Raw genomic sequence first — 26,416 nt, 5'->3', positions numbered from 1 at the left:
ATTAATCTTCACTCCCTGTGGTAGCCAGTTCCACACTCTCACCACTCTCTGAGTAACAAAGTCTCTCCCGAATTCCCTGTTGGATTTATTAGTGACTCGCTTATATTTAAGGCCCTGAGTTTTGGAGTCCATCCAGTGAGAACTCTTGATGTTTTTATGATTTTTAAATCTCTACAGTGTTTGGGCCGGCTGGAATTTCCTCTAGAATATGAACACCAACGCATTTTTACACATTGCTACTTTTAATGAAAGTAAATATATTTATTAATACATTTATAGATAACTATTCGTTTGGTAGGGCAGGGCTTGAGTGTTGCTGAGAAAAGACATTTTGTCTAAGCTTTTCGTCTTGCACTCATCAGGACAATCGCAAGAAAATACCGATGTTTAGTGGGAGCAACAACTTTATACTGTATGAGAAAAGAGCGCCGATTGGTTGGCAAGTGGAGTCTGATTGGTAAAGGCATTGCCATGGAGTGGTGTTAGTGGAGTTAGTGGTGAATGACAGTTAACTGCAGAGTATCGCTTGAAATTTAAACCTTGACTCGAGTGGTCAAAGGCATTGGCCCTGAGGAATGAACCAGCGAATGGCTGTCGCTTATTTTGTTTAGCTGAAACAGGCGCAATGTGTGTACATGTTCTTTCTGTCTGAAAACAGGGCCCTGTGTGTTAATATATGTAGCTTCCAGTACACGCAAACGTGCCACATTGTGTGCCTGACCGACAATCTTAAATCGGTTGTCAGCGTAATTCTTAGCACGCTGAGGACTATTTAGCAAATGTTTTCCAATCGCGGAATCACATCTAATGTTGGACAGTGGTTTTTTTGAGTTTTGAAAGCAGGGGCTGGTTGGGTACAGTCTGTACCTTACCCGTTGTGAACAGCTGGCCACACACGCGCAGTTCGAGTCTTTTTCAGTTTTTGTGTCTCTTCTTTTTTTATTCGTGGGCATCGCTAGCTGGGCCAACATTTATTACCCATCCCTAATTGCCCTTGTTCAAAGGGCATTTAAGAGCCAACCACATTGCTGTGGGTCTGGAATCACATGTAGACCAGGTAAAGACAGCAGATTTCCTTCCCTAAAGGACGTTGGTGAACCAGATGGGTTTTTACAACAATCGACAATAGACTTTTAATTCCAGATTTACATTGAATTCAGATTCCACCATCTCCTGTGGTGGGATTTGAACCCGGGTGCCCTAGAACATTACCCTGGGTCTCTGGATTACCAGTCCAGTGACAATACCACTACGCCACCACCTCCCTTTGCGCACGTGGTAGCCGGGAGAGGGACACACATGTGGAGTTTGTCCATTTTCACGTTCTTCAGCCTGGAACTGGCTCTCCACACAGGCACAGGACAAAAGGAATAAAAGTGAAACAGTGCGTAACAGCAGGTCAGGTGACCTGAAAAGGTGGTCTTCCAGGGAGCAGGACACGGGGTGGGAGATGGTCCCAAACAAAGAAGATCCCAAACCAGGAAGTGGGGCAGAAACAGGTCCCAGGTAAGGGGCAAGGACGGAGATCAGAAATAGACCCTGTTCAACAAAGTTGGGGGAAAGGAGCAGAAGAAAAGGATCCATGTTAAGGAAGGAGCTGCGGGGAGCAAAGTGGGCTCGAGAGAAACCCAGAAGATCCCGAGGAGGAGGCTGACTCCTTACTGCGGACGTTTGGAGCAGTGGTGTTCTGCCTGGCACGGTCAATGATCTGAAAGTGTGCTTGGAAGGTGAAGTGCATGCAGAGACCCAGGGAAAAGGAATCTCAGAAGGCAATACTGAAACCCTGGAGGCAGATCCTTGCTGAAGCTGTCCGAACGAGAGCAACTTTTGGGAGAGAATTCCAAGGCCGGTTCTTCGAACGTGGAGACTGGAGTTCCAGTGAGCCCAGTTAGCTCGCCGTGTGACAAGCGTCCGGGTGGGTTGTTGAGAAATCCACAGAATCTGCTTTGGTCGCGTGTGTCATTTATGTGGTGCGTCTGCCCGCAGTTCACCAGTTGGTTCACACATACCCCATACTTACCCTGAATATTAGAGTATAAGATAGGTATGGTAAATTGATTTATCTTTCCGAATTTGTATGTGTCCCGAAAGACATAGCTGGGTAGAGGAATTGTGGATATTCGAATCATTTTCTTGTGTCTGAATTGAGATCTTTCCAGCCTTTTTGCCTGTGTAATATAGTTCATTTTTCTTGTTTAATGAATGTTTTATTCTTTATGTTAAAAGTTCATCAGCAGACTCCTGGGAATTTGTTCAATTACTTACCTCCACGGTGTCTAAAAAAAAGTAAAAGCTAGGATCTATCAAGCCAGGTTTCCCTCTGGGATCTGACTTATCCAGTGGTAAAATCAGCTGGGATCATAACATAAGAAGCAGAGAATCGGGATAAATGGGTTTTTCAGTTTGTCAAACTGTAACTAGTAGAGTACCAGAGGGATCAGTACTGGGGCCTCAACTTTTTACAATCTATATCTCAAGGACTTGGATGAAGGGGCTGAATGTACAGTTTCTAAATTTGCTGATGACACCAAGCTGGGTAGGAGAGTAAGTTGTCAAGCGGAGGTAAAGATTTTGCAAAAGGGTATGGACAGGTTAAGTGAGTGGGCAAAAATTTGATGAAGTTCCAGGGTTTTGACCCAGCGACAGTGAAGGAACGGCCGATATATTTCCAAGTCAGCATGGTGAGTGGCTTGGAGGGGAACTTCCAGGTGCTGGCGTTCCCATCTATCTGCTGCCCTTGTCCTTCTAGGTTTTAGAGGTCCCGGGTTTGGAAGGTGCTGTTGAAGGAGACTTGGTGAGTTGCTGCAGTGCATCTTGTAGATGGCACACACACTGCTGCCACTGTGCGTCGCTGGTGGAGGGAGTGGATGTTTAATGTGGTGGATGGGGTGCCAATCAAGCTTCTTGAGTGTTGTTGAAGCTGCACTCATCCAGGCAAGTGGGGAGTATTCCATCACACTCCTGACTTGTGCCTTGCAGATGGTGGACAGGCTTTTGGGGGATTCAGAAGGTGAGTTACTCTCTGCAGAATTCCCAGCCTCTGACCTTGTTTTTGCAAGGGGAATGGAATATAAGGGTAGGGATGTTTTGCTACAGTTGTACAGGGTGTTGGGGAGACCACATCTGGAGTACTGTGTACAGTTTTGGTCTCCTTATTTAAGAAAGGATACAATTGTATTCAAAGCAGTTTAGCCAAACCTAGTTATTCCTGGGATGAATGGGTTGTCTTACGAGGAAAGGTTGAACGGATTGGGCCTGTATCCATTGGAGTTTAGAAGAACGAGAGGTGGTCTTGTTGAAACACAAGATACTGTGGGGACTTGACAGGGTGGATGCTGAGAGGATGTTTCCCCTCATGGGAGAGACTAGAACTAGGGGGGGACAGTTTAAAAGGGGAGATGAAGAGAAAGTTTTAAGGGGGGGAAATGAGGAGATTTTTTTCTCTGAAGAGGGTCATTGGTCTGTGGAATTCTCTCACCAGAGTGCAGTGGAGGCTGGGTCACTGAATATGTTTAAGGTTAAGGTTGAGTTAGATAGATTCTTGACTGATGAGGGAGTGAAAGGGGGCAGGCAGGAAAGTGGAGTTGAGGCCACCTCAGTTGATCCTTATGAAACGGTAGCGCAGGCTCAAGGGGCCCCGAATGATCCACCGCTGCTCCTAATGTGTATGTTTGTATAATTGATGAAAGTGGTAGCCCGAGGTTCCTCTATCTACCCAGTTCAAACTCTGCTTTGCGCTGTGAAATGCTTGTGCAAATATTCCCAGAAGATAAGCGGCTGACACAGGGCAGCTTGTGAAATCACAATAATTTATTTGTTTTTAGTTACAATCCAGTGATGTACAGATTTAAATAGCAATGAAATATATAGTGGGAGGAGGCTGCCACAGAACGTACATGGTTATTAATAATAATAATAATACTGTTTGCATTTTTTGCCACTCTGTACACACCGCGATCAAGTTAATCAAATGCCCCGAAATAGCCACCAAAATATTTCTTAAAATCGGAAAGGGTTCGGTTTTGAAGGGGGCGACTTAACGATGAATAAAAATTAATTATGGTCAAAAAAATAATACACCACTCTTAAAATGATAAAGGTTAAGAGTCAGAAGCTTAACAAATTCCTCTAATCTACCGTTAAATACTTACTATACAAAATTGTCATCAATTTACGAATGCCTAAAACACATTTGTGCAACAACGATGATTGACCCTTGTAGATTTATTTGTCTAAATGCCCGTCTGGGAGGGAATTACTCAGAGTTATAGCTTGTTTACTGGTTCACATGTGACTTTGAGCAGATTTAAAACACTGGTCACCCACACCTTACCCACACTAACCGACAGTTTCATCCTCTCTCCTGGCCTTTCTTTTTTTAAATATAAAGTTAATTTTCCTTATTCGACGAAAACCAAAAGTATCACTTCTTTTTTAAAAAAAAATCTACTTTTCCACTTTCTTTTTTAATATAAAAAGAAAAGTCTTGCCGATCTCACGAAAAAAATGTTAATTATTTTTAACTTAAATAAATCAAGGGTGACAAAAAAATACAGCAAAGCGTTGTTATTTTACAAGAAGAATAATACTCTTGGTTTTGGCAAAACAGAAAAGATTTGAAGCACTCCCCCACCCACCTGCCCGCCCGCCCGTCCAACCCCCCCTCCCTCCGAGCGGTGGGGTGATCAGCACAGGGAGATCCCTCGTTTACCACGATCCCCGTTTACCGAGCGAGTGCTTGGAGACCAAATTCGGCCGGCTTGCTGAACTTTTGATGACGTTGACGCCTCTGCTCAAGAACTGTTGGATGTCGCATTTGCCCCCTCCGGGTCGATGTTACGCAGCTACTGCCTACAATTAGCCGCAACTTAATTGAACTGGGCGCGGGCCAGCACCGGTGATCCAAGGCAGCTTTCTTGAACATGGGCCAAGCGGCGGCAGCAGACACCCAGGACATCGAAATGTTTGTCCCAAACACAAAGAGATGAAGCTTGATGGATTTCTAATCACAGTTGGATGTTCACAGTGCTGAGGATAAAACATGGCTGTTATCAGAATATCAGGCGATTGAAGAACAACCCACTGACTTACTGCTGATAATTTCCATACTGCCCCTGGAGAGAAAACACAGAGAGCGAGGGAGAGAGAGAGAGAGAGAGAGAGAGACATATGGGACAGGTGAGAAAATCTTGTCAAAAGAGGCACCAAAAATAAACAGTTAATGTACTGACACTACAGTGACAGCAGATGCACTATTTTTCATTGCAATAACAAATTTAATTCGTATAGTGCCCTCAGCATAGCAAATCCCAAAGCTGCTTCACAAGGGCTATAATTCAGACATTTGAAATCGAGCCACATAAGGAGGTCTTAGGACCAAATGCTTAGTCAAAGACGTAGATCTTAAGGAATGTCTTAAAAAACATGAGAAATAGGAGCAGGAGTCGGCCATATGGCCCCTTCGAGCCTGCTCCAGCATTCAATACAATCATGGTAGACCTTCTGCCTCAACTCCACTTTCCCACCCACTCCCCCTATCCCTCATTCCCCTGAGAGGCCAAAAATCTGTTGATCTCAGTCTTGAATATTCTCAATAATGGAACATCTATAACCTTCTGCGGTAGACAATTCCAAAGATTCATAACAGAACGTTCTCCTCATCTCAGTCCTAAACAATCAACCCCTGATCCTGAGACCCCTCCCTTGTTCTAGATCCCCCAGCCAGAGGAAACAACCTCTCAGTCCCGACCCTGTCAAGCTTCTTTGGAATCTTGTATGTTTCAACGAGATCATCTTTCGTTGTTCTAAACTCCAGAGAATATAGACCCAATTCACTCAGCCTCTCACCATAGGACAGCCCCCTCATTGCAGGTACCAACTTAGTGAACCTTCACTGTACCGTCTCCAATGCAAGTATATCCTTCCTTAAATGTGGAGACCAAGACTGCACACAGTACTCCAGATGTGGTCTCACCAAAACCCTTTACGATTGTAACAAGACTTCTTTATTCCTGTACTCCAATCCCCTTGCAATAAAGGCCAACATGCCATTTGCTTTCCTAACTGCTTGCTGCAGCTGCATTCTACCTTGTTGAGTTCCTCGTATGAGCACACCCAAGTCTCTGTTAGCATCAACAATTACAAGTTTCACATCTTTTAAAAATTATTCTGCTTTTCTATTCTTACGACTAATGTGAACAATCTCACCCACCAGCACCACCCCCCCGCCACATTATAATCCATCTGCCACCTTGTTGCCCACTTGACCTGCCTATATCTCTTTGTGTCCTCCTCACAGTTTATATTCCTAGCTTTGTATCATCAGCAAATGTAAACACATGACTCTCAGTCTCTTTGCCCAAGTTATTAATATAAATTGTAAATAGCTGAGACTTCAGCACTGATTGCTGTGCCACTCCATTATTCACTGCCTATCAACTTGAAAATGCTCTGTTTATCCATAGTCTCTGCTTCCTGTCTGTTAACCAGTCTTCAATCTCATTATCCCCAACTCCAGGAGCCCTTATATTGCTTATTAACCTTTTGTGTGGCACCTTCTCGAATTCCTTTTGGAAACCCAGGTATACTACATCTACTGGTTCCCCTTTATCTACCTTCAAAAAACTCAATAAATTTGTCCAACATGATTTCCCTTTTGTGGAACTATGTAGATTTTATCTGATCATGCTATGATTTTTGAAGTGCATTGTTAAAATTTCTTTAATAATAGATTCCAGCATTTTCCCAATGACTAATGCCAGCCTAACTGGTCTGTAGTTCCCTATTTTCTCTCTCCCTCCTTTCTCGAATAGCAGTGTACACATTTGCCATCTTTTAATCTGCTGGGACCATTCTAAAATCTAGGAAACTTTCAAAAATTATACCGGTGTATCCACTATCTTTGCAGCTATCTCTTTTGGACCCTAGGATGTGATAACTGGACACTTAGAAAATATCCATAGGATTAGATAAAGTCAACATAGATTTATGAAAGGGGAATCATGTTTGACAAACCTACTGGAGTTTTTTTGAGGGCGTAACTAGCAGAATAGATAAGGGAGAACCAGTGGATGTGGTGTATTTGGATTTTCAGAAAGCTTTTGATAAAGTCCCACATAAGAGGTTAGTGTGTAAAATTAAAGCACATGGGACTGGGGGTAATTTATTGGTGTGGATTAAGAATTGGTTAGCAGACAGGCAACGGAAAGTAGGAATAAATGGGTCTTTTTGGATTGGCAGGCTGTGACTAGTGGGGTACCGCAGGGGTCAGCGCTTGGGCCCCAGCTATTCACAATATATATTAATGATTTGGATGAGGGAACCAAATGTAATATTTCCAAGTTTGCTAATGACACAAAACTTGGTGGGAATGTGAGCGATGAGGAGGATGTTAAGAGGCTTCAAGGTGATTTAGACAGGTTGAGAGAGTGGGCAAATACATGGCAGATGCAGTATAACGTGGGTAAGTGTGAAGTTATCCACTTTGGTAGGAAAAACAGAATGGCAGAATATTATTTAAATGGTGATAGATTGGGAAATATTGATGTACAAAGAGACCTGGGTGTCCTTGTACACCAATCACTGAAAGCAAGCATGCAGGTGCAGCAAGCAGTTAAGATGGCAAATAGTATGTTGGCCTTCATGTGAGAAGACTTGAGTACAGGAGCAAGGATGTCTTACTGCAGCTGTACAGGGCCTTGGTGAGACCACACCTTGAGCACTGTGTGCAGTTTTGTCTCCTTACCTAAGAAAGGATATACTTGCCATAGAGGGAGTGCAGCGAAGGTTCACCAGACTGATTCCTGGGAAGGCAGGATTGTCGTATGAGGAGAGATTGGGCCGACTAGGCCCTGTATTCACTGGAGTTTAGAAGAATGAGAGGAGATCTCATTGAAACAAAATTCTGACAGGGCTGGACAGACTGGATGCAGGGATGATATTTCCCCTGGCTGGGGTGGTGGGGGGTCTAGAACAAGGGGTCACAGTCTCAGTGTATGGGGTAGACCATTTAGAACTGAGATGAGCAAAAACTTCTTCACTCAGAGGGTGGTGAACCTGTGGAATTCTCTACCACAGGAGGCTGTGGAGGCCAAGTCACTGAATATATTTAAGGAGGAAATAGATAGATTTTTGGACTCTAAAGGCAACAAGGGGTACGGGGAGAGAGCAGGCGTATGATGTTGAGATAGAGGATCAGCCATGATCATATTGAATGGCGGAGCAGGCTCGAAGGGCCAAATGACCTATTCCTGCTCCCATGTTCTATGCTTCTAGCAGGTCCCAGGGATTTGATAGCTTTTAGTCCTTCAAGTTTCTCCAATACTTTTGCTCTGTTGATATTATTTTAAGTTTGTCACTCTTACTAGCCCCTTGGTTACCCTCTATTTCTGGTATGTAATTTGTATCTTCTATTGTGAAGACAGCCAAAACATTTATTCAAAGTCTCTGTTATTTCCTCATTCCCCATGATAATTTCTCTTGTCTCTGCCTCTAAGGGACCAGTACTTACTTTAGCTACTCTCCTACAATTATAGAAAAAAGGAGAAGTTCTTACAACCTGTTTTTATATTCCTGGTTCGTTAATTCTCAATCTATTTTTCCTACTTTTTGGTCACCTACATCTCTCCCAGTCTCCAGGTTTAGTACTACTCCTTTGCAACATTTTGTCCTGACTGAGATAGGATTTTTTTTTTCTTCTTTATTCCTTCATGGGATGTGGGAATTGCTGACAAAGCAGCTTTTGTTGCCCATCCCAGATTGCCCTGGAATGGAACGTTTCGGGGACAGTTAAGAAGCAACTACATTGCTGTGGGTCTGGAGCCACATGTAGGCCAGGCCAGATTTCCTCTCCTAAAAGGACATCCATGATGCAGATGGCATCAATTCACGGTCACCGTTACAGAGACTAGCTTTCAATTCCAGATTTATTAATTCAATTTCAATTCCACCAGCTGCTATGGTGGGATGTGAACCCATGTCCCCAGAGAATTACCCTGGGCCTCCGGGTTACTGGTTCAATGACATTTATCACTACACCACACACACGGTGACACAAAAGTGTCTTCAAATGAGTTTTAACCAGCTACCTTCAATTCCGTTTTGCAACTCCTTAAATCCAAATACATCTCCGGGCTTATATTTTTCTCTCTGCCTTTCAAAATAAAACTAATGGTCATCTTCTCCCCTGATTAGGTGGTGATTGGTGATTCACTATCGCCCTGTCACTGAAAGGAGCAAAAGAATAGGCCAAGTGGATTTGGTCCCAGGATTTTCCCATTCTTTCCTTCCCTTAAAAGTAAGGTCCCTCACTCTGAATAAATCCTGGGAACTGACCGGGAGTTACGAGAGTAAATTTGAGTCCCGCCGCTCTGCAGGGGGCCACCTTTGTTCCAGCATCCCTTGCTGCTGAGAAAGTGTCAGGAACTGTTAACTCCGTTTCCCTCTCTGCAGAGGCTGCCTGACCTGAGTAATTCCAGAAGTTTTTGCTTTTATTTCAGATTTCCAGCACCCATCGTGATTTACTCTTCACAGAACTGTTACAGCACAGGAGGCCATTCCGCCCGTCATGTCCGCACCAGCCTCCCCACCTTCTCCCTGTGGCCCTGCACATTCTTCCCTTTCAGATAATAATCCAATTCCCTCTTCAATGCCTCGATTGAATCTACCTCCCCCCACACTCTCAGGCAGCGCATTCCAGATCCTAACCACTCGCTGCATGAAAACGTTTTTCCTCATGTCTCCATTGCTTCCTTTGCCAATTATCTTAAATCTGTGCCCTCTTGTTCTCGATCTTTCCACCAATGGGAACAGTTTCTCCCTATCTACTTTGTCCAGACCCCTCATGATTTTGAACACCTCAATCAAATCGCCTCTCAACTTTCTCTTCTCCAAGGAGAACAGTCCTAACTTCTCCAATCTACAAGTTACAAAGCTCCTCATCCCTAGAACCATTCTCTTGAGTCTTTTCTGCACCCTCTCTAATGCTTCCTAAAGCGCAGTGCCCAGAACTAGGCACAACACTCCAGTTGAGACCAAACCAGTCACATGCCACTCTATTGATCTCCTCCAGGAAGGAGGGCAACGTTCATGCCTCTGATTGTGGATTACAGCCTCACTCCAGAATCCAGGCCTACATTCCCAGTGCAAGCACTGAGGGAGTGCAGCACTGTCAGAGGTGAGACCTTAAATCAAGAGCCCCATCCGCCCTCTTAGGTGAACAGAAAAGATCCCCTGACCACTATTCCAAAGAACAGCAGGTCCCCGACATCCTGGCCAAAATTTATCCCTCAGCCAACATCACCAAAGCGGATGGCCGGGTCATTATCACACTGGTGTTTGTGGGAGCTTGCTGTGCACAAAATGGCTGCCAAGCGCTTTGCAATGTCCTGTGGTTATGAAAGACGACAATTGAAATGCAAGTTCTTTTTTTTCCCTTAGTCTTCCAAGTGTCAACTTTAATTTTATGCTTCCTACTCCTCTTGAATGAACATCCATAATTCACCTAAAAGTGAACTGAAAGATCAATATATAGACACTGACTAAATAACAAATCTACTGAGTATGGTCCTCTTGCAGATCCTGCAAGCGGAAGTCTATATCAGCAGAACTGTTTCTTTCTAATAGATCGAATTTCACTTTGGCCCAGAGTGCTGACCAATCCGTTCACCGCCCCCGAGATTATCACTCCACAATTACAAACATGCCAGACAACGGCCAGCTTCAGATCAAAGATAGGGTGCATGAGAAGGTCCTATTCCCCGGGGCAGAGGGGTCCATAACAAGGACGTATAGATTTAGGGCTACAGGTAGGAAATTCAAGCGGGTTTCTTTTCAGCTGGAGGGTGGTGGAGGCCTGGAACTCTGCCCGAAAGGATGGGAAGAGGCAGAAACCCTCATCACATTTAAGTAGTACTTGGATATGCACTCGAAGTGTCATAACTGACAAGGCTATGGACCAAGAGCTGGAAAGTGGAATTAAGTTGGATGGATCCTTGGCAGTGGGTGCAGACATGATGGAGCGAATGGCCTTCTGTGCTGTAAATTTCTCAAGATAAGGTGATGAATTTCTGTATTTCCCAAAAGCATCATTTCGGGAGAATTTGACAATCCAAAGATCCATGGAAAAGTACAACACTGTACGAAACAATTCAGTTCATTGGACACACAAAGATGGGGCTATTTGCCCCATGGTGATTGTGCTGGTTGATTGAGAGAGCTACCCAGTTTAACCCCATTCCTCCCCCGGCCAACTTCCCCTTCCCTCTTCCCCGCTTTCTCACCCATTGCCCCAATCCTCGATCACATTGAAGGACAGCATAGCTGTGGTCATCTTCCTGTGCCTGTGCGTGTACAGGACACACAAGATCTAAGCTTGGGAGACAGAACTGCCATTGGGAAAGTTCTACCACATTTCAAAAAGTTTCATTGTATAGAGGTGCCAGAACCAAGGTAGGAGCAGAATTATGGGGAAAGATTGGACAAAACAATATCACAAATATTAAAATAGTCAAACCTCCACTGCCTCGTGCTGAATACTGTGGAAGGGGAATAAGAGTGGTTGTATTTTGAACCACACACAGGCGCGCGCGCGCACACACACACACACACACACGATGGGAGTGGGTACATGATAAGAGCGCCTTTCAATTGAGTTTTACGCAGCTACTTATATGAAGAACGTAAGACCGATCCCTCAAGCTCATCATTTGATATGATGATGCCTGATCATCTACCTCAACTCCACATGCCTCCTATATCCCTTAATTCACTCAATACCCAAAGTCTGTCTTGAAAACATTCAACGACTGAGCACCCGCAGCCCAAGATGAGAAAATTCCAGACTCACTACCCTTTGAGTGGAGCATTTCTCCTCATCTCAGTCCGAAATGCCTGACCCCTTTGTCCTGAGATTGTGCCCCTGTGTTCCAGATTCCCCAGCCAGGGGAAATAGCCTCTTAGCATCTACCCTCCGAAGCACCTTAAGAGTTTTATAAGATGCAATTAGATCACCTCTCATTCATCTAGTTGCATTCTACTCAATCTCTCCTCATAGACAATCCTTTCATCCCAGGATCCAGTCTGGTGAACCTTTGCTGCACCCTCTCAAAAGGCATCGTTAGGTAAGGAGACGAAAACTGTTCACGTATTTTAATTACAGCACCATGTCCAACTAGCAAGCACATTTCAAAATAGATTCTCTGCTTAATCTCTTATTTGAAAATACTTTTCAAATTTCTCCCTTCTTCACTTTTACAGAAAAGATCAGTTAAAAACCATGTCTATTATGCATCCGTTGTGTATGTGAAAGCTCTTGAGATTATACAGCCGATTGATAGATTCTTACGGCACCAGTGATGGCCATTTGGCCCATTGTGCTTGTGCTAGCTCTTTGAAAGAGTTATGCAATTAACCCCATTCCAGCTCTAAAAATGCAGAAAATACTCAGCAGGTTTGATAGATTCTGCGGAGAGAGAAACAGAGTTAATGTTTCAGATCAATGACCTTTCATCAGGACCGAAAAGGAAGAAAAGATCAATTTAGTAAAGTTGTAAATGGAACCAGCATCACCATCAGCAAAATGATTCTTTTTAAGCACATGGCCAATTTTGAAAGTGAATCTGTTCCAACCCCTTTCAAGTAACGTGTTTCAGATCGTAGTAACCCTTTCTGTGAAATCATTGCTCCTCATTTCCCTTTTAGCTCTTTTGCCAATTACTTTAAACCTATGATCCCTGGTTATTGACCTATTAGGACTGGACTGCAACGGTTCAAGAAGGCAGATCACCACCACCTTCTCAAGGGCAATTAAGGATGGGCAATAAATGCTGACCTAGCCAGTGATGCCCACATCCCATGAATGAATTAAAAAAAGATTGAAAGGAGGGAGAAACTAGTTCTATCTCCCTCTATGATTTTGAATACCTCTATTAAATCCACACCATCCTCACCACACCCCACACCACCACCCACACCCCAGCCGAGCACAGCCCCAACCCTTCTCTGTCCTAAGGAGAACAATCCCAGCTTCTCCAGTCTCTCCATATTAACTAAAGTCCCTGGTATCATTCTGGTAGGTCTCCTCTGCTCCCTCTCCAAGGCCTTGACATCCTCTCTAAAAAGTGTGGTGCCCAGAATTGGACACATTACTGCAGCTGAATCCCAGCCTGTGATGTGGGCAGGCATCACATGACATTGTATTCGATGCTCCTATTCACAAATCCAATAATCCCAGAGGCTTTCTTAGCTGCCTTATCAGCTTACTCTTCCACCTTCAAAGATTTGTCACTATGCTCCCCATGATCCTTCTGCCCTTGCAGCAGGTCAACCATGTACCATCTAGATTATACTGCCTCTCCAAGTTCCTCCCAAATGTGAACACTGCAAAAATCAAACAGATGCTAACGTTCACTAACACTCTAGCACAGTACTGACAGAGTGCTGCATTGTCAGAGATTCGGTTTTTCTGAATGAGACATTGAACCAAGGCCCCATTTGCCTGCTAGGTTGGATGTATAAGATCCCATGGCACTATTTTGAAGAGGAGCATGGGAGGTCTCCCCAGTGCCCTGACCAATATTTATCCCTCAATCATAGAACGCTAACAGCACAGGAGGAAGCCAATCGGCCAATTATGTCCGTACCAACTCTTCAAGAACAACTCACCTGTTCCCACTCTCCCCTGCCTTTTTCTCGTAGCCCTGCAAATGTTCCTTTTCAGATAATGATCCAATTCCCTCTTGAAAGCAGCAATTCAACCTGCCGCCGCCGCACGGTCAGGCAGTCTAATCCATCTGGCCATTATCGCATTGCTCTTTGTGGGAGCTTACTGTGCACAAATCGGAGGCGACGTTTCCTGCATTACAACAGCGACTACACTTCAAAAAGTGCTTCATTGGCCATAAGCTGCTTTGAAATGTCCTGTAGTCATGAAAGGTGCTGTAGAAATGCAAGCCTTTCTTTCCTTCTTCAGTTCAAAGTGTAGGATAGCTGCAAACTAAGGTATGTTCAGCTGCACAAGGAGTTATTACCATCTGGAAAGACCGAACAGGCTGGGCGATCTTTTCTCTGGACACAAGACGGCTGAGGGCTGACCTGATGGAGGTCTTAAAAGTTACGGTAGGGTAGAGAAGATGTTTCCACTTGTGGGGGGAGACCAGAACTAGGTTTAGATAGTCACCAATAATTCCAAAACGGAATGAGAGAGCGAGAGCGATTGAGGCAGATACAATAAAAGGGGAAGCTGGGTAAACCCATGAGGGAAAAAGGAATACCAGGAGGTGTGGATAGGATGAAGTGAAGCAGGATGGGAGGTTGGCTCATACGGTGCATAAACACCGGCACAGACCGGTTGGGCTGAATGGCCTGTTTCTGTATTGCATGTCGTATGCAATAAGCCTGGCCAAGGTCACTAAAAGGCGCCAACAGCTGTGCCAACTTCTCAAGGGCAATTAAGGATGGATAACAAATGCTGACCTTACCAGTGATGCCCACATTCCCCTGAAAGATTATTAAAAAAGTGGATTGCTGCCCTAGGGGACAGTTCAGAGTCAACCCCATCACCGTAGGTTTGTCATCACGGGCCAGGCCGGGCAAGGACAGCAGGTTTTCTTCCCTTAAGATTTGCAGATGACACCAAATAGGCGGGAAAGTAAGTTACAATGAAGCAAGAAGAAATTTACAAATGGATATGGACAGTTTAGGTGAATGGGCCAAAATGTGGCAGATGGAGTTTAACGTGGATAAGTGTGAGGTTTGGCCAGAAGAATAAAAAGGCGACTTATTATTTAAGTGGAGAGAAACTTCAGAATGCTTCAGTGCAGAGGGACCTGGGTGTCCTCGTGCATGAATTACTGAAAGCTAGTACGCAGGTACAGCAGGTAATAAGGAAGGCAAATGGAATTTTGGCATTTATTGCTAAAGGAATAGAGTATAAAAATAGGGAAGTGTTGTTGCAACTGTATGAGGCATTGGTGAGACCGCACCTGGAGTATTGTGCACAGTTTTGATCCCCTTACTTAAGGAAGGATGTAGTTGCACTGGAGGCAGTTCAGAGGAGGTTCACTAGATTGATTCGAGAGATGCGGGGCTTGTCTTATGAGGAGAGATTGAGCAGTTTAGGCCTATACATGCTAGAGTTTAGAAGGATGAGAGGAGATCTAATTGAGGTCTGTAAGATGCTAAAGGGGATAGACAAAGTAGACGTGGAGTGGATATTTCCCCTTGCTGGGCATTCTAGAATGAGAGGCCATAGTTTTAGGCTAAGGGGTGGTAGATTTAAATCAGAGATGAGGAGGAATTGCTTTTCTCAAAGGGTCGTGAATCTGTGGAATTCACTACCTCAGAGTGCAGTGGATGCCGGGACGCTGAATAAATTTAAGGAGGAGATAGACAGATTTTTAATTAGTAATGGGTTGAAAGGTTAAGGGGAGAGGGCGGGGAATTGGAGTTGAGGCCGAAGCGAGATCAGCCACGATCGTAATGAATGGCGGGGCAGGCTCGAGGGGCTGAATTGCCTACACCTGCTCCTGGTTCTTATGTTCTAAGAACATTAGTGAAGCAGGCGGGTTTTTGTGACAATCTGGCAGTTTGACGGGTGACCATTACTGAGACCAGCTTCTCATTCCAGGTTTATTAACTGAATTTCCCCAGCTGCTATGGTGGGATATGAAGTCATGTCCCCGGGATCATTAGTCCGGGCCTCCAAATTACTAGCCTAGTGACATAACCACTCTGCTCCCGGACCCGTACCCCACTCTAATCCAAGAACACAAGAGGGTAAAGACAACCCAGGAGCAGTAGAATGCATTATTTGCCTCAGTAAAATGTTGAGCGAATATGTCAACTCACTTTGAGACATGATGAACCCACCTCTTGTACTGATATTACATGACAGACACTATGAATATTCAACACAAGTTTATAAAAATTCAATACATTACATGTAAATACTGTCTCAAATGGTAAATACGCAGAATAATAATTGAACACATATTTACCATACACACATAATTCAACTTCTAACACACGTTATTCAAAATGAGGAGATATGGCAGAGTGGCACTCAATACTAATTATTATGTAACAAACGAGCTGACCGGCCAACACTTTCACGATAATGTTCCTCTCTTGAGCAAGAGCTGTACATTTTACTTTAAGCAATGCCTCCATGATTTGCCATTCCGTAGACACCATGCAATGGTCAGAATTTTGCATTTGCTTGTTGAGTGCGTTGCCAAATGCAGGTACTCAAAACTTGCAAAATAACGACCACTGGGTAAGAGTAACACTGCAAAAACAATCAGAAGAGACAGGAGCGCTATGAATCACTAGCGCTGTCACGGGCTTGGGGTATTCAATCCCGCGGACTTAACTGCCTAACACAACGTGCTTGGAAACACCATGCTGCGGAAGACTGATCTACTCAGCTGAGTTCTGGGGAGGTGGGGTGGGGGGGAAGGCATTGGAAAGGACAGGGCTGTCACTATTCCAAGTTCAATGCCCCATCTTGCACTGGGTCACACTTCCTCACGATGGTGACGTTACTGTTTGGGTGCTACACGGGGGCAGGCAGAGAACAGCAAGTTTAAAGAGCTGCTGCTGGCTGCACAAATATCTACTATTCAATAGATCTCTGGGCCTTTTTTTCCAGGTACAGCGAAGCAAGAAAAAAATAATTATTGCCTACGACTCCAGAGATTCGTACAACACACGAACATTCAGGTCATGCCAGAGGAAAAGTCAGCAACTTGAAGTCAAGCAATTTATGCATCTCATCTGATTGACTTATGATTAATAGTAATTGCATTTGGACTCAGACGACACATTATTAGTGACCATTCCACCTTGTGTGTGTGCATGTGTGTGTGTTCATTTTTAAGCTGAGAAACTAAAGCAAAGAGCTTCATCCCCGAGCGGTTCAGGATGTCAAGGTTGGAGAGAGTAAGAGAGCACACGCCAGTAGGAGTTTGGGTAACGTCAAGTTTGGTTTCAAAATCATGAAGACGGTAAGAGAAAGAGACAAGAAGGTCCCGGGAGAAAAAAAGAGCAGGAGACGGCAAAGAGTTTCTGGTCGAAACCAGTAAGGAAGGAGAGTACACATTCCGATGGTAGAAGGAGCAAGAGGGAAGTTCACCTCGTATCAATAAACAGGGAGACAGAAGAAAGGTTACAGGGACTGCGATTAGGAGTGAGGTGGAGGGGGATTGGCTGTCAGGTGAAAAGAATTCTCTTGGGCCCTGTCGGGCACACAATGCAAAATTGTGCAGTTAACTCAATGCTTTCTTAAAATGACTCACCGAGCTGCTTAGTTCCAGAAACAAGGCCCAAGGCTACCTTCTGATTAGGGTAACTAGGGATTAGCGAAACAATGCGATGTTGCCAACATCAACAAAGAACAACTTTGGAGGAAAAAGAAAAGTGCTGACTATGGCTGGCGATGTGTTGCAGTTCGGCAGGGAGTCTGAGTTGCTGTGGCAACATGCACTTTTACATCCAGAGTGCAGTCTGGAGCTTGAGGATAGCGACGGCTTAAAAATTAATTCACGAGATGCGGGTGTCGCCGAACATTTATTCCCCATTTCCAACTGCCCTCAAGAAGGTGGTGGTGGGCCGCCATCTTGGCTCGCTAGGCCATTTCAGAGGGCCGTTAAAGGGTCAACCACGTCGCTGTGGGCCTGGAGTCACAGGTAGGCCAGACCCCAGGAAAGGACGGCAGATTTGCTTCCCTAAAGGGCATTAGTGAACCAGATGGGGTTTTAAGGCAACTCAGGGACTTACATGGTCGCCATTGCTAAGGCTAGCTTTTTAATTCCAGACTTATTTAATTAACTGAATTTAAATTCGCCTACCACAGCTGCCTGTGGTGGGATTTGAACTCACACTTCCGGACTGTTAGTCCAGGCGTCTGGATTACTAGCCCAATAACATAACCACTCTGCTACCATTCCCTCAAGAGAGGAAAAAAAAAAGCAGCCCCTGAACAATGCCTCTTTGTTGAAGTATTCCTTTGCCCAGAATCTATCGACTCAGCTAGCTCCTTTTTTTTTTATCATTTAAAAGAAATCTTTGTTCGTTACGGAATTAATTCAACTTGAGCATGTGGGATCCTGGTACGCTCAGGAAAATATGCACTCAGTGCAGAGGGACACGCATTGTACACAAGGTGTGCTCTGTGCCTCCCTGTGATATGGCAAAGCAGGTGGCCCAGTGAACCCACCTCACTGCCGTGAAAGCACGGGACAGTGCATAAGACTCCATTGGTCGGGAGTCCATTGCGAGGTTAGAACCTTAACTGGAACTAAACCAAATGGAAATGAGCTACTTGACCCACATTCATAATTATCTACCACAGTAGAGATCAGAAACGGGAACAAAACAGAGGGCACGTGTTTGAGCACATTAAACATGTTCAGAGTCCTGAACATGTTCTCACGTTCTCCTGAACACCTTCTCAAGGGCAACTAGGGATGGGGCGATCAATGCTGGCCCGGCCAGCGAAGCCCACATCCCGTGAATGAATTAAAAAAGTTGCATTCCTCCACCCCAACCCCTGCCACCTCTTCCTGTACCCTCAGCTCCCAAAACAGCAATTTCAACATGGGCAAGGTTTGGATGCCATAAAAGGGTTAAGCAATAGTTGTCCAAAAAAAGCATCAATCAATCAAGTTCACCAAGGTGCACAATTTTTTGAAAAAAAAAAGTTTGGTGCAAATAAAATAACCAAAGACATTAACCTACAGGCACGAGAGTCACAACATTGCCAAGCTATTTAATTCAATTCTGGAGGTGAGTTTTACCAATAATGTTTAGTAAAGTTTTGTAATTAAAAATGTCCAGTCTCCATAAACCCTTGAAGCCAAAGCATTCTTATCGGGAACAGATGATTCTTCCAACATCCTGGTTCCTCTGGTATCTTCAAAAAAAAAATAAACCTCAGCGTGACCTTAAGAGAGGGTGAGCCAGCCTGAAGGGGAGAGCAAGGTGTCCGAGGCTCAAGGAATCCGAGTTTCTCAGATGCCCGATCTCGCAGAGTGCCGGAGAGGGTTCCACCACAACGATGGAATCCTTCCGTGAGGTTATATCTTTAGGTAGCGCCATGCAAAGCAAGAGAGTTTACCACAGGAAAGATCAGGCCACAGCGCAAGAGTGCAGGTCTTCCAACACCCCCCACCGCATATCCAGAAAAAACACGAGGGCATTTTGTCAATTCTTCTCTCCTATGTCAGGACACTGCACGGTGGCGTAAAACTCAAGGTGCACAGCAAAATGACAAGGATTGGGTCATTGTTGGAAATAGGCAGGACGTGGTTGTGGGGTTAGGGGTGGGGGTGCGTTAGCAGGTTGGGGCGGGTGGGCGTCGGTCTGGTTAATCTGGTTACCGCACTGGTCAGGAAACAAGCAATGCTTCTCGCTTGCAGCTCCCACGACGGCTTGGCACGTGTCGGGTTCTTCTTCTGGCGGGTGAGGCCAAAGGCTAGAAATTACAAAAAAAAGAAACTTTCTGGGTGATCCCAGTGAGTGGCCCACGTGCTTCCTGAGCTCTGCCCTCAATTCACTGCATGTTCTGTGGAGACAAAACACAAACAAAGCTTCAGGCCAGGCTGACCTTGATCGGATTCCCCCTTAAAAAAAATTTTTTAATTGTGCACGGAGCAATATTGCTTCTTTTAAGAGAGATACCTTATTAAAATGGTTTTCGACAAAGCAACATGCCGAGGACAACCACTCTGTTTGCACGCACTGAAATAAAAGAATGATTGGCATTTACCTGTGAAATTTTAAGTGGATCTTTGACTAAATGGTTTCTTTTCACCTCTTCTGTGGGTCAGTGCCTATTGTCCCCTCCTCCATGCCAGCTCTCCAGTACCTACAGACTGAAACGCCGCAACGCTTTCCTTACCCTCTCATTGTTTCAGTTTCAGTAACCTTCTGCGGCTCTCTCTCTCTCTCTCGCTTTCATCCTCCGAGTCCCCTTTCCCTTAGTCCAAGAAGACTCAGTAACCGGCACTCTCAGTCATCACCGCATCACCTTCGGAGTGAGTCGGGCTTAAAAAACTTTGCTTCAGCAAACTCAAGATGCAATTCCTCCTCTTTTCCTTTTCCCCTGCTCCCGGCTCACTGCGTCCATCCAGGTTTCCATTCTCCGTGCCGACAGGCAGCCCGGGTAACTCGGGACCAAAACGCAGCAAAGTTTGAGCCTGGTACTGGCAGCGTTCTTCTTCCAGGAATACATAAATATTACTTAGCGGAAGAAACATAAAGCGATTATCATCGAAGCTCCTGTCGTTGGTGGATCAGAGTAAACTACGAATACCCAATCACGAGCTCATAACTCATGAAGTCACATTAAGTAGGAGCTTTTTTTAAAATCCGTTCATGGGACGTGGGTGTCACTGGCCAGGCCTTCTTGAGCCGCTGGGAGTCCATGTGCTGCAGGTACACCCACAGTGCTCTTAGTTCCAGGATTTTGACCCAGCGACAGTCGACTGTTGATTTATCTGTCATTTTCCACTTTCCACAGGTAAGATCTTATTCATTCTACCGGGTCTTGGGTGTTTCCACTGAATGTCCAGGCAGAAGGTGGCTTTGCCCTCCAGAATCATGAGAATGCCATTTCTGAAGGGTCCGCTTGGAAAGATGCGGTGAAAAGCTGCTTAGAACCATGCACTGCATGAGGAGGCCATTCAGCCCACCTTTGCAATTTGCTATCCCGATAGCCCCATTTCCGCCACTCTTTCTCCCAAAGTCCGGCAAATGTTAATTTGTCTGAATATTTTGGAGTTAGCGTCAACGTTGCGGAGATGAGGTGGGGGGGGAATGTGATTGGGGGCAGTGTTGGAAATCGCTTCAGCACGTAGCACTCAAGTGTGCGAAGCTTTAAATGCTTCATATTGGCCAAAGACTTACCTTTCATGACCTAACTTTTGTCAGCAACAACAAAGCCAACTTCAATCACCTGGGGAAGGGTCCGAATAAAAAATCAAACTAAATGTCACAAGCTGAAACATGGCTCGGAGAGTTAGTTAAATCTAACTCAAAAACATGGCGAATTGGGTACCACTTTCAGCGTTAAACTTTACCATGGAGAGATACAACACAGAAAATGAGGCCATTCGGCCCACTGCATCATGACTGGAGTTACCAGAATTGGGGAGTTATTTTCTTTTCTTTGCAAAAAATTAATAGATATCCATAATCAGCTGGAGAGTTTATCTGTGGGTGAGGCACGCAAGTAAGTTCAGCTTTGGATATGAACATACGAATTAGGAACAGGAGTAGGCCACTCGGCCCCTCGAGCCTGCTCCACCATTCAATAAGGTCATGGCTGATCTGAACGTAACCTTAACCCCACATTCCTGCCTACCCCTGATAACCTCTCACCCCCTTGCTTATCAAGAATCTATCTACCTTTGCTTTAAAAATATTCAAAGACTCTGCTCCCACCGCCTTTTCAGGGAGAGAGTTTCAAAGATTATCAACCCTCAGGGAAACCCTCATTCTTCTCCATCTCTGGCTTAAAAGGGCGACTCCTTATCTTTAAACAGTGACCCCTCCCACCCACCCCCCCTCCGTAGTTCTAGATTCTCCCACAAGAGGAAACCTCCTCTCCACATCCACTCTGTCAAGACCCCTTAGGATCTTATATGTTTCAATCAAGTTGTCTAAACTCCAGCAGATACAAGCCTAGCCTGTCCAGCCTTTCCTCACAAGACACCCATTCCAGGTATTAGAAGAGTAAACCTTCTCTGAACTGCTTCCAACGCATTTACATCCTTCCTTCCTTAAATAAGGAAACCAATACTGTACACAATACTCCCGATGTGGTCTTACCAATGCCCTGTACAACTGAAGCATAACCTTTCTACTTTTACATTCAATTCCCCTTGCAATAAATAATAACATTCTATAAGCGTTCCTAATTACTTGCTGCACCTGCCTTTTGTGATTCATGCACTAGGACATCCAGATCCCTCTGCATCTCAGAGCTCTGCAATATCTTACCATTTAGATCTAGTAAGATATCCTTTTGTAGCCTCCTATGGTCCACTTCACATCTTATTTTCCTACCTATCTTTGTATCTTCAGCAAATTTAGCAATCATACTATCGGTCGCTTCATCCAAGTCATTTATATAAATTGCCCCAGGACTGATCCCTTGTTACATCTTGCCAATCAGAAAATGACCCATTTATGCCTACTCTATGTTTCCTGTTAGCAAGCCAATTTTCTATTCATGCCAATAGGTGACCCCTAAACCATGAGCTTTTTTCGCAATAACCTTTGATGTGGCACCTTATCAAATACCTTCTAGAAATCTAAGTACAGTACATCCACCAGTTCCCCTTTATCCACAGCATATATTACATCTTCAAAGAACTCCAGTAAATTGGTTAAACTTGATTTCCCTTTCACAAAACCACGTTGACTCTACCTGATTACCTTGAATTCTTCCAAGTGTCCGGCCATAACATCTTTAATAATAACTATTGATATTTTCCCTAACAGATGTTAGGCTAACTGGCCTAGTAGTTTCCTGCTTTCCGTCTCCCTCCATTTTTGAATGAAGGAGTTACATTCACTATTTTCTAATTTAATGGAACCATCCCCATATCTAGGGAATTTTGGAAAATTAAAACCAACGCATCAATTATCTCACGAGCCACTTCTTTTTAGACCTAGGATGAAGTACTTCAGGAGCAAGGGACTTGTCAGTCCTCAGCTGCAACAATTTGCTCAGTACCATTTCCCTGATGTTTGTAATTTTCTTGAGTTCCTCCCTCCCTTCCATTCCCTGATTTACAGCTATTTCTGGGATGTTACTCGTATCCTCTATAGTGAGGGCTGATACAAGATACTTGTTCAATTCATCTGCCATCTTCTTATTTTCCATTATTAGTTCCTCAGACTCACTTTCTATAGGACCAACGCTCACTTTGTTAACTGTTTTCTTATTTAAATATCTATAGAAACTCTTACCATCTGTCTTTATATTTCTAGCCAGCTTTTTCCTTGTCCACTAATTTTTCCTTCCTTATAAATCTTTTAATCATTCTTTGCTGTTTTTTATATTCTGTCCAATCTTCTGACCTGCCACCCATCTTTGCACAATTATATGTTTTTTCTTTAAGTTTGATACGATCTTCAACATTTTTAGTCAACCACGGATGGTGGGTCCACCCTTGGAACTTTTCTTTCTCATTGGAATGTATCTATTCTGTGTATTCTGAAATATCCCTTTAAATGTCTGCCACTGCATCTCTGTGGACCTATCCCTTAAACTCATTTGCCAGTTCACTTTAGCTAGCTCTGCTTTCATGCCCTCAAAATTGCCCTTACTTTATGTTTCAAACACTAATCTTAGGCCCACTCTTCTTTCCCTCAAACTGAATGCAAAATTCAATCATATTATGTTCGCTGCTACCAAGGAGCATCTTCACTATGAGGTCATTAATTAAACCTATCTCGTTGCACAGTACCAGGCCCAGTACAGCCTGCTTTCTGGCTGGCACTAGAGCATACTGTTCACAGAATCACACAGTGCAGAAGGGGCCCTTCGGCCCATCGAGTCTGCACCGACACGTGAGAAACACCTGACCTACCTACCTAATCCCATTTACCAGCACTTGGCCCATAGCCTTGAATGTTATGACGTGCCAAGTGCTCTAAGAAACTATCTCATAAACATTCTACGAAATCCTCATTGAGGCCAACTTTGCCCATCTGATTTTTCCAGTCTATATGTAGATTAAAATCCCCCATGATTATCACAGTACCTTGCTGACAAGCTCCCATTATTTCCTTCTTTATACTCTATCCTGCCATATAGTTACTGTTAGGGGGCTTGCATGCTACTCCCACAAGTGGCCTTTATCATTCTTTCATCTCTACCCAAATCCACTTTGACTGACTGGTGTTGTTAATGAAGTCTAACGATGTTAAATTGATCCCCTCTAGGTCAATGCCGAAACAGAGAGTGGAGGCAAAACTGCCCTTGTTTCTTTTTATTAATTGATGAGTTTGTGCAATTGTAAGCAGGTAAAATGTCCATTTTGGAATCAAAAGTATGGGAGATTTATTTAAAGTAACAAAAAGATCTTATTTATATATTCCATTTTTGGTCGCTGTGCTACCCTATCTGCCTAAAGAAGGAAACCAGAAAGAAAAATCAACACAAGTACGGAAGTCAACGTTACCACGTGACTACATCACCTAATGATGGAGTTAGAGAGAATGAAAGAGGAACCCTCAAAAATCAAGAAGTAACTCTGGAGAAAATCTGAAGACGTGCCTTTGAAAGGAAAAATTACGTTGACCTCCCCCTGGGCCTCATCTGAAAGATAGCACCTACCTCAATGCCAGCCCAGGCTCTTGTGCTCAGGTCCTGTGGAGTGGGACTTGAACCCACAAACTTCTGACTCGGAGCGGAAAATTCTACCAACAGCCATGGCTGACACAAGGCTCTCAGATCTCTGTCAATCCCAGTCTAAATCAGCTAAGGCACCACCACCCCCAACCCCTTCCCTCTCAACAGGCGACACTGGTTTTAAATATATCCCTCCAAGCATTAGGCACCCTCTGTTTCCTTCCCCTGGTAGTATATAGATGCTGTCACGATGATCTTCAACCAGTCAACCCGATGTATGGCCATCAGAACTGAGTCAGTTCCCTTAGTCACTCGATGTCTTCTGTTACGTACTAACTACGCAATTAGAAGAGAGAATTCTGGCTGATCTAATCCCCCACCCCCTGCCCCAAGTACAATGACACCAATAATAGTGATTCATTCAGGCTAAGGACTGTTAATCTGAATAAGAACAAAGGAACAAGAGAAGGTCACTCAGCCCACCAAGCCTGTTCCACCTTCAGTGAGATCATGGATGTTCTGCAACTAAATACCATATCCCTTAAATTGCTGTCTAAAATAAATCTATCAATATCAGATTTAAAATTAACAATTGACCTAGAATCGATTGCTGTTTTCAGAAGAGCATTCTAAACTTCTATCACCCTCCGTGTGTACAAGTGTTTCCTAGTTTCACTCCCGAAAGATCTGACTCCAAATTTTTAACCATGTCCACTAGTCCTGGACTCCCCAACCAGCAGAAATGGTTTCTATCTATCCTATCTGCTCCCCTCAATATCTTGAGGACTTTTATCAAATCACCCCTTAACTTTCTAAATTCCAGGGAATGCAACCCTAGTTTGTGAAATCGCACCTTGTAATTTCACCCTTTGATACAGGTATCATTCTAGTACATCTACACTGCACTCGCCCCAAGGTGAACGTACCCTTCCTAAGGTGTGGTGTCCAGAACTGTTAACAGTAACTCCAGGTGTGGGCTAACTAGGACTTTGTATTGCTGAAACATGACTTCATTCCCCTTGTATCCTATTCCTCTAGATACAAAGACCTCTACATTGGGGAGACCCAATGGAGACTGGGTGACCGCTTCTGGGACACCTTCGTTGACCCCGAGCTCCCGTGTTATTTTAATTCTCTACCTTGTTCCCACTCTGACCTTTCTGTCCTCGGCCTGCAGCAGCGTACCAATGAAGCTCAACGCAAGCTCGAGGAACAACACCTCGACTTGGTGCTCTACAACCTTCTGGACTTGACAATGAGTTCAACAATTTTAGATCATGACAGTGGCACCCATTTTGTTAGTTTTCTTTTCTCTTCTTTCTTTGCTTTGCGTTCAGACAGCTGCTATCCTGCCATTAACACCATCTCTAGACACAGCTTTTGTTTCTTTAATTGTCCTATTACCACACCCTTTGGCTGTTGCACCCTGAAACCTTTCGCCATATAATCTCTCCCGCCCTCCACCATACCACAGACCGCCCCATTCGCTCTTCTTGCCCCACCCCCGCCATACAATTTCTCAAAACTTATTACATCTCCAGCATTTCCCCCAGTTCTGGCGAAAGGCCACGGAGCTGAAACGTTAACTCTGTTTTTCTCTCTCCACGGATGCTGCCAGACCTGCCGAGTATTTCCAGCGCTTTCGCTTTTATTTCAAATTTCCAGCATCCGCCGGATTTTGCATTTGTCCAGAATCCCATTAGCTTTCACGATTATTTCCTGTCAATACCCTTGGCTTTTTAATCATCTGTGTACCTGGAACCCTCAAGTCTCTTTGGATTGTTTGAACCTTCCTCCTTTGCATCGCTCAGCACAACATTGTGCTTCAGTCCAGTGGATCGGGCTCCTGTTTGTAAAATAAAATTGTCTTTTTTTTTTGGTAAAGGTGACACTCATCCCGTACCTGGTCATACCCATAAGGCCTCTGTTGCTGCTGTGGGGGTCCGGGTTGGGGTGGTCTGTAGCCTCCATACTGCTGTCCCTGACCTTGTGGATAGTTTGTATACTGGTTCGGAGGAGGTTGAGATGAACCTGCAAACAGAATCATGTTTCAAA

The 26,416-nt window shown here is 44.4% G+C and overlaps 1 protein-coding gene across 5 annotated transcripts in view; it reads right to left on the bottom strand.

The window, feature by feature from the left end:
* Positions 1 to 3,790: 3,790 nt before the first annotated feature.
* The window catches only part of ss18 (SS18 subunit of BAF chromatin remodeling complex), a 107,839-nt gene continuing 85,213 nt past the window's right edge, over positions 3,791 to 26,416 (bottom strand). For 3 of the 5 annotated variants that reach the window (XM_078541159.1, XM_078541162.1, XM_078541157.1), the window contains 2 exons: positions 26,265 to 26,392; positions 3,791 to 5,114 (listed from right to left, as the gene is read on the bottom strand). In XM_078541159.1, coding sequence (XP_078397285.1) covers positions 5,088 to 5,114; positions 26,265 to 26,392 — 155 coding nt within the window. In that variant the 3' untranslated portion in view covers positions 3,791 to 5,087. Of the gene's footprint in view, positions 5,115 to 15,900; positions 19,562 to 26,264; positions 26,393 to 26,416 lie in introns of those variants that run through there. The other 2 variants (XM_078541161.1, XM_078541158.1) reach the window with 1 other exon arrangement.

The sequence above is a fragment of the Cetorhinus maximus genome, chromosome 4 (assembly GCF_964194155.1).
Source record: "Cetorhinus maximus chromosome 4, sCetMax3.hap1.1, whole genome shotgun sequence".
Lineage (NCBI taxonomy): Eukaryota > Metazoa > Chordata > Chondrichthyes > Lamniformes > Cetorhinidae > Cetorhinus > Cetorhinus maximus.
The sequence above is the reverse complement of the archived record's forward strand: the minus strand, read 5'-3'. Positions and strand labels throughout refer to the sequence as shown.